Raw genomic sequence first — 12475 nt, 5'->3', positions numbered from 1 at the left:
ATCGCGACCGTTGCTGTGCGATGGGCACAACCGGCCTTTTTTTTGGGGGGGGGGGGGGTGGGGGCGGGGGAGGAAGGGAGGGAGTGACAATACGAGGAAGGCGTGAGATGCCGAGGGCCCAACTGGCAGAGGATGGGCCAGGGAGGGAGCTGGGCATACCGGAAGAAGCGGACTTCACGGGTATCCAAGTTCAAGCAAGATGTGATGACGTCACCAGGTGCCCAGTCTTCGCCATATGACCGTGACGCCTCGTTCCATCGCTTTCGACGGTTGCCGTCGTACGCAAAGGTGTCTATAGTAGTGTCAGGTGAAGTAGAGTGAGGGGACGGGGCGGTGAGGCAGGGAAAGTAGGTGGCATGGGTGCTTGAGCAAGGGTAGTGTCTAAACTTGACCAAGCAGCACAGCGGCTTTGAAACCAAAGACGGACCGCGATTGTCTCCGACGCCGGTTGTAACTGTGTATTCGCTCCCAGGTAGGGCCCAGCCGATCTGCATGCAAGGGCACAGGCGACCAATAAGCGAGGCGAGCGGGTTGAGCGTTCGTGTGTGAGAGTCAAGAGAAAAAGAAGTTGCACTGATATGGAATCCGACAATGAAGGGAACGAGGAAGGATAGAATGAAGAAACCAACCTGGATGACGCCCGCCGTCAGGATGGTGACTTCAAACATCCACTGGCCCGTGGCCACGGCTGTGTCGCACGTGATGGTGGGGAAGTGCTGTTTGCAAACAACAAAGCCAGTGCGCTCGTTGATCGTGGCATCTTCGCCCTGCATGATGTCGGGCGAGAGGTTTGAAAGATGAAGCATAGGCCACGATGATCCTAGCCGGCCACGATGCTACGGAGGCAATATAACAAGGTACGCGTCAGGTGTGGCGAGGATTGCTGCGTAAAACAACGGGGTGGCTTGAAAAGACAGATACGGGCAGGACGCGTACCTGATGAATGGCGCACGTTTCCGCGTCTGTGTGATAAAGACAATTGGCCACGGCATGAAGCACCTGGGGCTGTGGCGGCCGCCGAACGGAGCATAGAGAGACGTGAGACATGCCCAGGAGGAACCGCGTAGGGCAGTGTACAATGCTGTTCAATGTCACAAGGAGGATCGAGGTTGGCTGGAGGAAGCATAGAAATAGAGAGGTCCTCATGCGCATACCAGCTTCGGGACGGACACCACCATCGACAAGTCATCGGCGATGCCGGCGGGCAGGTTCAAGAGTTCCACCTAGAGGCGCGAGCAGAGGGATGAGCTAGCGGTAATCATATGAGCACGCGAGGTGGTGAGATGGACAGGAGTGACGTACAAGTTGTTCATGCATGGCGGCTTGCTTTTGCCGAGCCAGCTTGTGGGTGCTGGAAGCTGGGGCATGAAATATGGAGACTTCGCTGTCCGTGGTGCTGGCCTCCAGAAGGTGTTGCAGGCCCTCGGCTGCTTTGCTCGACACGGCGCTTCGCTGCATCATGCTGCGCGTGGGACGGCGCGGTACAAAGTCCTGGCGGTGCTCGCGGGTACCCACGGCGGGCGTCAACGCTTCGTCGGGCTCCTCGTTCATGATGATGGCGACACACCAGTCGCCGTGCAAACCTTGGGTCCCCCGTCCTGCTATGCAGATTGAATTTGGTTCAAATGGGCAGCGCAAAGGGCACCGGTGCCTGGACAAGGCGACACGACACGCAGTGAGCCAGGTGAGGACACGATTTAAACGCCGCAAGCTGAGGGCCGCGCGCTTCCTGACAAGTTGGGGTGGACCGCAAGCTCCTCAGCCCTTCCCTTCTCTCTTCCTCTCTCTCTCTCTCTCTCTCTCTCCTTCCTCTCTTTCTGCAACAAGCTTTCGCGGCCAAGAGGGGCGGAGGGGCAACTGCCATTTGGAGGTGCGAGTCACTTGGGGTGCTTGCGATCCAGCTCCCGAACCATCGATGTGCCCTGGTTCAGCCCCTCCGCATACCCACAAGGAGCCCATTCGACCGTGGCATGATCACGCAGAGGCACTTGCCTCACTGTTCTACCCCTGCTGCATTCACAAACCTGGGCGAGAAGCACTGACGCAGGGCCGCGCTGCCGTTTCCTGAGTTCAAAGTCGTCGATGACGTCGTTGGATACCAGTCTTACTGCGAAAGAACAAAAGAATACAAAGAGAGGCAGTGTTGGGGGAGAGATCTGGCTAGAGAGTGTGCCAGCTGGGGTTGAGCACCAGTGAAATTGCCTTTGTCTAACAACGTTGAGCAGAGAAAGGAGGTGAGCACTGGTTTAAGAGCAGAGATGCTGGATGAAAGCAGTGGTGCATGCGCGTGTGGTTAATGTAACGTGTTAACAGCGTTGGTTCAGTTTGCATGTGTGATCTGTTCAGAGGCGGAGCTGTTCTGGAATGTGTAGTACATGTCACAGTTTGTTTTGGGATATGTGTGACTCTTGATACACTTAATTTGGTATTGTCAGAATCTAATCTGTGAGCTATTTTACGCGAATTTTACTTGAATTTTTTATGAATTTTGGACGGGCAATGTGAATCTCGCCTGCAGGAGTGAGTCGTGGCAGCGGGGGTAAAGAGCTGCTGTCTGTGCGAATGCAGCAAGGTTTGATTTGGCCAGAAGACCGCTGTCCTATGCTGGCGACCACCATATTTGAGAGAAGAGAAACAAGGGCAAGCCATCTCGTCGCGTTCGAATTGGGTTCCGCTTCAGCTATTCTGTGATAACTTACAGCCTTGCAGATTTCTAGGTTTCCTACTATGTGCTCAGGCTTATCGACTTCTTCACACCCCCAGATCGCCCGTCGCCCGCCGGCCCCTATTTGTTTTAAACAGGGCCTGGCATCGACGCGCCCATGCAAGCCGCTGCCACTTGCTCCATCGATGCCTCGTTGCCACTGATCATTTCATGCGTGTGTGTCAACGCCAACGCGAACTTGTCTTGACGTGTTTGAACTTGTAAGGGTATCGTCTAATTATGGCGCAATCGGTTCTGTGTGTGTGTGTGTGTGTCTCTCTCTCTCTCTATTTTATTTTTTATTTTTCAGGCGAGCAAGACGGCGCGGTCTTTCTCTGTGGGCGGGATCGACAGCACCAAGGTGGTTGTGAGGGTGAACGAGGGTGGATCCTTCGTGCATCGCGTTCAAGCTTGATCGCATAGGGTTGAAGACTCGTGGAGGAAAGTCATCGATCGGGAGCGCTTCAAGCTGCAAACATGCCCCCACGATCCAGCAAGCGATCCGCGGCCCAGGCGGCCGCCGCACAGGCAGACGTGGAGAAGAAATCCAAGATCGCAGCTGGCTGGCAGGACGTCGGCGAAGCCGTCGTCTACAAGGTACAAGCGTGCCAGACCGCCTTTGCTTTCATCCGCGCTCGCGCACCGCCCCTTGCTGCTACTCTCATCCCACATCCATCCAGGGCAAGGCGCTGGCTCCCTTGCTGGTCTATCACACGCCGAATTGCCGAGAGGATGCCAAGAAAATCTACGCCTTTGATATGGACTGGACTGTTCTAAAGCCGAAGAGCGGGCGCAAGTTTCCCACTGGTAAGGGTCCGCGCATCGCACATCAGATGCGCATCGTAAAAGAGTTCCACCCCAACTGGTTCGCCTTCTTAACTGACAACGGCGGTGGGGGAAAATATCACAACGACTGTGCATCTGGTCTCATAGGTGCTACAGACTGGGAATTTATCTTGCCCGAGGTGCCCAAGAAGCTGAAACAGCTCCACACAGACGGTCATCGCATCGTCCTCTTCACAAACCAAGGCGGTCCGTTCATTGTCAGCCTGGCTTGTCTTCAGCCGCTCCTGGCAGTCAGTCTTGCCTCACTTGCCCAAGCTTCCATCTTGATTGTGACTTGGTAGGCATGGAAAAGGGCAACACGACGCCGCTTGAAATTAAGACCAAGATCAGTGCGTCTTGCGCTTGCGAGCTGCACCTCGTGTGCCAGATGAAATGTCCCGTGCTCACCATGACACTGCGCCGCCGCCGTGCTGACCAAACAAACAAAAACCCAAACAAAACAAAAAGAGGCCGTTCAAGAAGCCTTGGGGTTTGAGTTTACTTCCCTGGTAGCGACGGGCAACAATCATTTTCGCAAGCCCAGCGTGTTCCTCTGGCGTCACTTTGCCGAGCAGTGTTGCGCCGCTCCACCCAGCCCCGAGCAGGTAGTATCACATTATGTTCTTGCCTCGTTGTGCGGTCGTACTCTTCTGTCGCGTTGCTTTGCGACACTTGCCACTGCACGTTTGACCCGGATGTGACTGCGTGGCAGTGTGTATTCGTGGGAGATGCTGCTGGTCGTGCGAAAAACTGGCGGGCAGGCGCACCAAAGGACTTTAATGCCAGTGACCGGATGTTTGCCGAAAACATTGGCATTCCGTTTCAAACCCCAGAGGAGGTCAGCCCACAACGCGACCTCAGCCGCCGACGCCGACGCCGACACCCACACCCATGGGTTACCGCTCACCGTCATTTTTCGTGTACCCATGGTAGTTTTTCCTGGGTCAAGCCCCCGTCTCATCTTTTGATTACGGCGCCTTTGATCCCAAACCTTTGCGCGCTCAGCTCGCCGCCCCGCCCCCTACAATCGACCCCAGCAAGACTCAAGAGATGGTCAGTCTCATCTTCTGTCTGACACGGGCCGTATATCCGTCAATCACCGAGTGCACTGTGCTTGCTCTCACGCGCGGCCCACGGGTGTAGATTGTAATGGTTGGGTGTCCTGCATCGGGTAAGAGCACCTTGAGCAAGCATAAATTTGAGAAGGAGCACGGCTACACGCGCATCAACCGCGATGAGATGGGCACGGCAAGTAAATGCAGCAAAGCTGCCGCTGCGGCCTTGGCTGCAGGCCAATCGGTCGTTATCGACAACACCAATGGCAGCCCTGCGGCCCGTAGCGAATGGATCAAGCTGGCCCAAAAGCACAAGGTAAACGCACACGCCGGCGGGATGCACCAGCTTGCCCTCATCGATGCAGCACTTCATCGATGCAGCACTGGGTGTGCTTATTAAGAGCGCATGTATACGCCGCCTGCCTGTTTTCAGGTACCCTGCCGATGCATTCTCATGGAAACACCGCGGGACCTGGCCGAGCACATGAATTTGTTTCGCCAAAACACGACTCAAGGTCGTCAGCGTCGCGTACCCGCGGTGGGCTACAATGTCTTCTTGTGAGTGCAGCTTGCGGCTTTTTGATGTTTCGTGCCTCTTTCGTCAATCCTGTGCTCGGTGGTGCAGCCACTCACGATCGTCAAGTTTTGCCGCTGGTCTGGCCCACACATTCTGCGGTTTAGCAAAAACTACCAAGAGCCCACCTCGGCAGAAGGGTTTGCCAGCGTTCTAACATACCCTTTTGTGCCGCAATTTGCTTCAGACGAGGAACGAGACATGTTTTTTCACTGGACCTGCTAGCTGAAGTGCCCACCCCATGTGTTGTCATCGGGCTCTCTTTTACATATCCCTTGCTTGACATGTGAATCCACATCCCCTTCAAGTTCACAGTGCCACGGTTCGTGCCACTTCATTTGAGAATCATCACGATCATAAAAATCACAATCTATTTGTTTTGTCAGCGAGGCTCAAGATACCCGGGGCTTATAGAGCAACCTCGAGGCTCAGCGTCGCGGTCAAGGCCAAAGCCGGGATGGTCACCAGGGTGCATTCGTATGAACCTGCCAGGGGAACGAGCTCGTCCAGCTTTACCGTCTTGGTGACGACCGTTGCGCCATTCACAAGGACACCGCGCGGGTCGACCACGCCCAGGAGCACGACCCGAAGCGTGCGCTCAGAGACGGTGGGCTTGAATGCACCAGACGGGTTCTCAGCCGCATCAATTTCAAGGCGCAAGCCCGAAGCGTTGTGCACCGCGCGCACGTTCGTTTGCAAGTACGCGCCTTGGGTGAATGCGGCCATGCTCTCGCCGTCGTCCTCATACAAGACACGCGCAAACGTCGTGTCAGTGCGCGCAGGGGCCAGCAACCATGTCAAATTGGCCGTGACATCCTCAAAGCGTGTGGCATTGCTCCTCAACGGGATGGGTGCGCCGGCCCGCACAAACCACGGTAGCTGGAGTTGACAGCACGCATAACCACCATCAATTGGGCAAGGTTTCAGGCACGCCAGGCAGCAGAACAACGTATGGTCTCCTTGCGAAGCTGCAAGCGTTGCGACGACTCACCGTGTTGTTGGACACTCTCGTCGTTGTTAGACCCGGGATAGGAATGCCTCCTTGCTGCATATCCCACCAGCTGCCACGCTCATCTGTTACGGGAACGTAGAAGACCTTGATGGTCGAGTCGGCAGGCCCACTTGGCTGCACAATGGGCGCAGCCCAGACATCTTCGCCAAACATGTGCTGCGCCGTCAACCCGTAGACCTCTTCATCCTGAACATCCGGGTAGCACACAAGGCAGAGGGCGCAACACAAGGGATGAACGAGTGGTTTTCACAGACAGACAGGCAAGCAGACAGGCAGACCTGAGGATATTCGTAGTATAGGGGATGCACTAGACCGACGCCCGTTTCATAAGTGTGTCGTGCCTAGCATCATCAGCGTTGGTCTGATGAGCCACAGGCCATGAATGTTGATTGTTTCGGCTCACGTCGAGATGTTATGTTGCATGCTGCCTGACCTGGGTGTAGATGTAAGGCCCCAGCATGCTTCGGAGCAGCATGGTCTCCCGCATCAAGCCATACCATGGCTCACCAAAAGTCCAAATTCGCTGCTCACAATAGCGACAGTGGGTTCGGAAAATTGGGGCAAACACGGCAAACTGAAAACAAGGTACAAAGCAGGTTAGAAACACTGTTTCATCAAGATCCACAGTGCCGGAGTCAACCAATGGCAATTTGGATGGCTGCAACCCACCTGTAGCCAGCGCAAGAAGAGCTCGGGTGACTCGGTGTGATGAGCAGCGTCCACTTCACCACCACTAAAGCCGCCGATGTCATGTGACCTGCAGATGGGCACGATTTTCAAGCAAAAGGATAAAACTACAGTGACTACCCGACAAAACGGCATTGTTCTGACAGCACCTCAACCCTCACACACGCCCGCCCCAGGACCCCTGATCATTGACACTAGAGCGCACCACCATGCAAAGGCCATGTTTGACGAACGTGGTGTCATGTATACCTAATGGGTTTGTTGGCCATTAGATGCACGCCCGCGCATGAGTGAGAGGACAGCATCGAAGAAGCAGGCGTACAAACAGCACACGTTGAGTGGATGGGTTCAGGCAATACGTGGCAAGGCGTGCGCGCAGCGCATGGACGACTCGAGCATTTGGAGCATACTCGGTGCCAAACGCAGGTGCGGTGCAACTAACCTCATAGGCAAGCGTGTCCCATCGGCGCAGGGTATCTCCAGAAAACCCAATCGGGGTACGGTGTGATCCTACGCCGCCATAGCGCGACAAGGTCAAGGGTCGCAGATTGCGGCGTGTCATGTCTGCATCCCACAGAATCGAGGTCCATGTCGTCACTTGGGGGCTGTCTGGCCAGCTACAGAAGCATGCAGTACAGTCGTCCCCGTGAGAACTCGCCCACCTTCAATTGCTCCTGAATGCGCACCTCAGAGACAGGAATAGCAGCACGCTTTGGCTCTAAACGTTTGACCCTCACCTGTAATCCACGAGGGTGGGGCGGATCATGTGCTGGAAATACGCCTCGGCGTATGTCTGATTGGTGCTGGCTTGGTTAAAGTCGACGAGGGCAGTCCCATCGGCGCTTGCACCCAGCGCCTGAGCCATATCTTGGTAATGCGCTTGGCATCGGTCAATGCCTGTTTCGCCACCAACGTCACAGGCATGAGGCTGGATAGCGCGGTTGCTGCTTGCCGTGCTTTTCTTTTGGCTCTGTTTAGCAGTTTCAAAACCGAGACCAAAAAGACCGCACCTTCATCGGGATGAAAGTTGAGAACGAGTTTGATATCTCGGGCATGAAGATATTCGACAAATTCGTGTGGGTCGCTAAACAGGGTGTTGTTCCAAGTGTAGCCACCCCAGCCCTTGACTCCGATGAAGGTTGCGCAATCTGTGGGCGAGAGCATCGAGTGCCACTCCATGTCCGTCACGACCACTTGCAACGGCAATTCGCGCGCCAAATACTGGTCAACGACCTCGGTCTTGATGTTGTTCTCGGTCATGGGTCCAAAGGGCGCGCCGTCTTCCGGAACACCCCTATCACCACGAAGTCTTGCGTTTGAGTTGAATTCAAATGTATGTGTGCTTTTGCATGAGATATGAGCTTTGCTTGGGTTCAAGGTCTCACCAGTGTCGGGACCACCAGACGCCCAACGCATGCGAAGGCGGCATGGAGATGTTACCGGCGAGGGCCGTGTAGGCACCCAAGCATTGCGCGTAGTCAGATCCACAGCCAAAAATGTAATCATCCTGCAACGAGCGCAGCCCGCGCGTTGCATCGACCCACCTAGCACATGCGAGGCATTCCAGGCATGCAGCATGGGGTTGAGTTTAGTGCGGTACCCTGCAGAACGGGAATCTTTTCAGGGCAGGGCTCACCCCGACGCGGAGAGCAGCGGTGTGTGCGCGTCGTCGAGCACGGCCCAGCCGCTGCGCGAGAGCAAGCCGGACTGAAGGGGGTAGGCTGGGTCCCAGCCGTTACTAGCAGCACCACGTGAGAACAAGGTTCCTGCTGTGAGGCTGTTGACCTGCCACACAACGAACAGTCAGCCGCGATATACCTGTTGTTGCAGCAGCCAGCAAGATCGGTCGAGGGGGTAGGTCCGATGGTGCCCAGCAAGTTGCGAGGATCGGCTTCACCGAGAACAAACTCCCATGTCGAGCCTGTACAATCAAGCAGGACGAAAGTTGTTCGCGCACCAAAAAATGGGGGCGTTGGGGCATGAGACGGAGCGGGTTGGGTAGGTCAAGCAGGCAGACAGACACACCGTTTGAAAAAGTGCCGGACACGAAGACTAGACCATCAAGGGGGCGGGCGGTAAAGCTTGTGCTACGATTGGCAGCAGGCTGCGTGCCCGTGACGGTGCCTGGCTGCAACATGAAGCAGACGTGGTCGTGGCTATCGTAGACAAAGGTGGCACAGTCTTCTTGGCTACTGCACAGCTGACAGCAGTCGGCGACGGTCTCGGCCGGGGCACCGTTCGGGTAGGCGGCACTGCGCTGGCATTTGCCATTGCAAACCACATCGGTGCCAGATTGCCAGGTGTTGGGGTTACAGGCACCTGGTGCCAAAGCGGCTTCATGCAAGCTGATTCCAGAGATGTGGGCTTGGGCAGCGTTTGGAAAGGAAACGTTGAGCCAGCCTCCCTCCCGGCTTGAGTTGATTGCCACCTGGGCGTGATTGTCTCTAGCCAAACCCAGCCGCATCAGACCACGGGCCCGTGTCGCCGTGTACCTAGCCAGGCCCAGAGCCTGGACCTACCGATTGACAAACTGCAACGTGGCCAAGTCGGTAAAGTTGCCAGTGGGATCGTACTCGATCCGCGCCACTTGCGGAGACAAAATCGAGATGCGCACCTGCACATCACCCCACATCGTTCCATTCAAACAGCCTTTGCACCAGAGCTCTCACTGCTGCATCAGCTGGCCTGGCATGGCGACGGGAGGCCTTGACAGACCTGCTTGCCGGTATCGAAGATTATTGCGCAATTGCAAGCGGGCTCAAAAGGGCTATCCAAGGGGATCCCAGTTAAAGGCGGGTCACTGGTGGCAGCACCAACGATGCAGCTGCCCACGGCCAGCAGCAAAGCTGCAACGAGACCAAACTCGCCCATCTCCCACCGCCCCATCGCCTCACGAGAGAGAGGGAGAGGGATGAGAAAAATTTGAGCGAGAGAGAGAGAGTTTTTGAGCGAGAGAGAGATTTTTTTTATTATTTTTCTCTTACATGTACAAAGGACTCCATCCGGTGTCGGATTGGGGCTCTCTTTTTTCATTGAGGCTTGTATCAGGGGTATGGTAGTACGCTGGGAGACTTTGTGGCAGAGTGGCAAATTCACATGGGACTTTGAGATCTGCTAAGCTGAAGGAAGAAGAGAATGGCAATTGATTCGAGAGATAAAAGGGGGAAAAAAGAACAAGGCATCCAAAAGGACTTTGTAGTCTACGACATCTAAAAGCCTTCTTCCATCAAGCACATGCCTGTTCGATCCTCGCAGGCGTTGCTCACCCGTCAAGACTCGCCATGGCGACTGCAAAAAGCAGTTTAGAAGCGGCGAGAAGGGCAGGCGAAAGAAACCCCTGCTCAAGGGGATGCAAAATGCGCACCAAGATCCGGCATCACAGAAGCAGAACGTCAACAAGATGCAGCATACAATCACGACCGACACGCGCTGGTTCCTCCTCAAGAGGTCCCCACAAAAATAAAGAAGGAGCAGGAAAGAATTGATCTGCCTCGTGGTGTCGGAGGAAAAAAACAAAAGGTGACAAGAAAAGTTGGCACAATACCAATGCGGCCAAAACAGGAACAACAATCATCACAAGCCACAGGCGGGTTCACAATGCACACACGGGCGCAGCGCATGGGGCTGGCACGCACACAAAGCCAGCCATCACGAGGGCCAAGGCGTTGCCAGGCATTTAGACCGAGATGGTCTTGAAGATGTTAAAGCCGGAGGCTGCAGTGGAGATGCACATGCCGGGCACCTGCATGTGCCAGTGAACCTCCTTAATATCCTTTTGACCCTGTTTAGACAAGAAATATGAAACAACCAAAAGCCGGGATTGAGCCAACGTGTCTGCTTGTGAACAACTTCTGGAAGTGTAGATGTGTAGCGCAGAGCACCAAAGGGGACGGGAGCAAACGAGCACGTGCAGGGTACAAACCTGGTGTACAAACAAGAGTTGTGGGGGCACGGTGCTCTGGTCACTCTTCACCAACTGGTTGGCGTCACCGTCGTCCTCTACGGCCATGTCCCAAAGCGATACTTGGTGGTCGTCGCCCGAAACGGCAATGACAGAGGCATCGATGGGGTGCCACTCAACGGAGGTGATGGGTTGCGAGTGCCATTTGAAGGTGGCCACAGCCTCAGGGCTACCACTCATAAAGGTGCGCAGATCCCAGACCTTGAAGGCACCCTCATCACCGCCCGATACGAGCAGGTGCTGTTCGCGCCTAGAGAAACATCAGCGCTGGTGAGGTAAGCGACACTAAGCGACACTAAGCGCATCGCCCCGAACGTCTCGATGCGCCGTGGAAAACAACGTTCGGGGCGATGCGCCATGAAAATTTTTGCTCAAGCCAATGGCTTGAGGAATCGCCGTGCACACCGACCTGTTCCAAGAGAGAACGTTGACGTCAGCATCATGGGCATTGACGCTGAGAACGGGCCGCAGTTGAGCGCGAATGTCCCAGATACGGATCGTCTTGTCAACGGAGCACGAGGCCAGGACATTGGGTTCATTGGGCGACCACTGAACGTCTTCGACCGAATCCGTGTGACCGCCCGAGCTGACGCGGACCTCCCAGCCGTGCTCTGTTGGGTCCCAAATAGCGAGCTGGCTGCTGCAATCGCCCGTGGCCAAGCGCCGCGCTGCAACGGGAGACCAGTCCATGGCATAGCCTTCGGTAGAGAATTGGTGTTGGAAAATCTGTTGGCCGTCGGACGTGCCCGAAGAGTTCTGTTCGACCTGCTGCAGTTGCTGCGCCAGGTTGTAGACAGTGACGGCCCCCTTGTCACCCCAGACAGCCACGACATCGCGTGCATGGCGGCAGACCTATACATGACAATGGGGAAAAAAAGTGAAGAGGTGAGTCAAAAGCCCCCGGTGACCGTGTGTCAAGGGCGCGCATGAACGTACGCGCATGCGGTTGATGCCACCAGCGTGCTTGAAAGTGCTGTGGCAAATTGTGGCATCTTCTTCTTGATCTTCTTCCTCCATATCCAAGTCATCATCTGCGCAGCGCGTTACAGGGCCTTGAGTCAGCGCCGCATTATTCCCGAAGAAGTATCAAGAATCTGTGTGGAAGATCGGGTGGACGAACCGTCATTGCTGATCTTTTGGATGTTGCTGACTTGGATGACCGATATGCTGTTCTGGGAGGACTTCTCTGCCTGTCCAAAGGGACAAGGGGCGGAACCGACAGAGGTCGTCGGTGAGTGCTCGAATCAAGCTGTGTGGGGTGCCTTCCCGAGGTTTCCGCTGTGATGCGCAAGACAGACCTGCGTGCCGCACACGAGCTGGGCACTCATGGGAAAAGCAGTGCGGTTGTCACCCAAACTGTCGGGAATCACGTCAAAAGTCAGACAGGGCCATTCCGCCGTAAACTATTCCAGATTTAAAAGAGGGCAAGGGCGAACGAAGCGCGGGTCGTGAGTGGGTACATTCACAGAGTAAGCGGCAGCAGACAGCGTCAAGCTAGAGGAAGCGGTCAGCCAACCTCGCAAAAGGCCGTGTACGCAGTCGTGTCCATGATGAGTTCCTCACCCTCTCCCATGGCTTCACCGGGCAGGTAGACCTGTGCATCGAGGCCGGGGGGGGGGGGGGGGGGGGAATGTTTTTTTAAACCCTGGGGGGCTCA

The 12475-nt window shown here is 55.5% G+C and overlaps 4 protein-coding genes across 4 annotated transcripts in view; 1 reads left to right on the top strand and 3 right to left on the bottom strand.

Annotated features, from left to right (window-relative positions):
* MONBRDRAFT_29379 (uncharacterized protein) overlaps positions 1-1551 on the bottom strand; it is a gene marked incomplete at both ends in the record, with an annotated part of 6838 nt that extends 5287 nt beyond the window's left edge. Inside the window, 5 exons of the mRNA XM_001749809.1 lie at positions 428-488; positions 630-836; positions 937-1005; positions 1155-1223; positions 1303-1551. Coding sequence (XP_001749861.1) covers positions 428-488; positions 630-836; positions 937-1005; positions 1155-1223; positions 1303-1551 — 655 coding nt within the window. The remainder of the gene's footprint in view (positions 1-427; positions 489-629; positions 837-936; positions 1006-1154; positions 1224-1302) is intronic.
* Positions 1552-3181: 1630 nt separating this feature from the next.
* MONBRDRAFT_34318 (uncharacterized protein) lies at positions 3182-5465 on the top strand (the record flags this gene model as incomplete). The annotated part of the gene is made up of 10 exons (XM_001749859.1): positions 3182-3301; positions 3385-3511; positions 3638-3736; positions 3832-3879; positions 4043-4134; positions 4242-4367; positions 4463-4582; positions 4673-4900; positions 5018-5142; positions 5266-5465. 10 exons carry the CDS (start codon positions 3182-3184, stop codon positions 5381-5383), a joined length of 1203 nt encoding a protein of 400 aa, XP_001749911.1. The 3' UTR covers positions 5384-5465.
* Positions 5466-5566: 101 nt separating this feature from the next.
* Positions 5567-9743, bottom strand: MONBRDRAFT_29377 (uncharacterized protein; the record flags this gene model as incomplete). Its single annotated transcript, XM_001749808.1, has 13 exons — positions 5567-6037; positions 6150-6356; positions 6449-6511; positions 6604-6744; positions 6840-6927; positions 7300-7367; positions 7520-7594; positions 7707-8151; positions 8243-8401; positions 8676-8778; positions 8883-9301; positions 9377-9471; positions 9573-9743. The coding sequence occupies 13 exons, from the start codon at positions 9741-9743 to the stop codon at positions 5567-5569; spliced, it is 2505 nt and encodes an 834-aa protein (XP_001749860.1).
* A 790-nt stretch (positions 9744-10533) lies between these two features.
* Positions 10534-12391, bottom strand: MONBRDRAFT_29376 (uncharacterized protein; the record flags this gene model as incomplete). Its single annotated transcript, XM_001749807.1, has 7 exons — positions 10534-10638; positions 10780-11068; positions 11228-11670; positions 11755-11849; positions 12001-12004; positions 12117-12221; positions 12335-12391. The coding sequence occupies 7 exons, from the start codon at positions 12389-12391 to the stop codon at positions 10534-10536; spliced, it is 1098 nt and encodes a 365-aa protein (XP_001749859.1).
* Positions 12392-12475: the final 84 nt, after the last annotated feature.

The sequence above is a fragment of the Monosiga brevicollis genome, genomic scaffold (genome assembly GCF_000002865.3).
Source record: "Monosiga brevicollis MX1 MONBRscaffold_34 genomic scaffold, whole genome shotgun sequence".
NCBI lineage: Eukaryota > Choanoflagellata > Craspedida > Salpingoecidae > Monosiga > Monosiga brevicollis.
The sequence above is the reverse complement of the archived record's forward strand: the minus strand, read 5'-3'. Positions and strand labels throughout refer to the sequence as shown.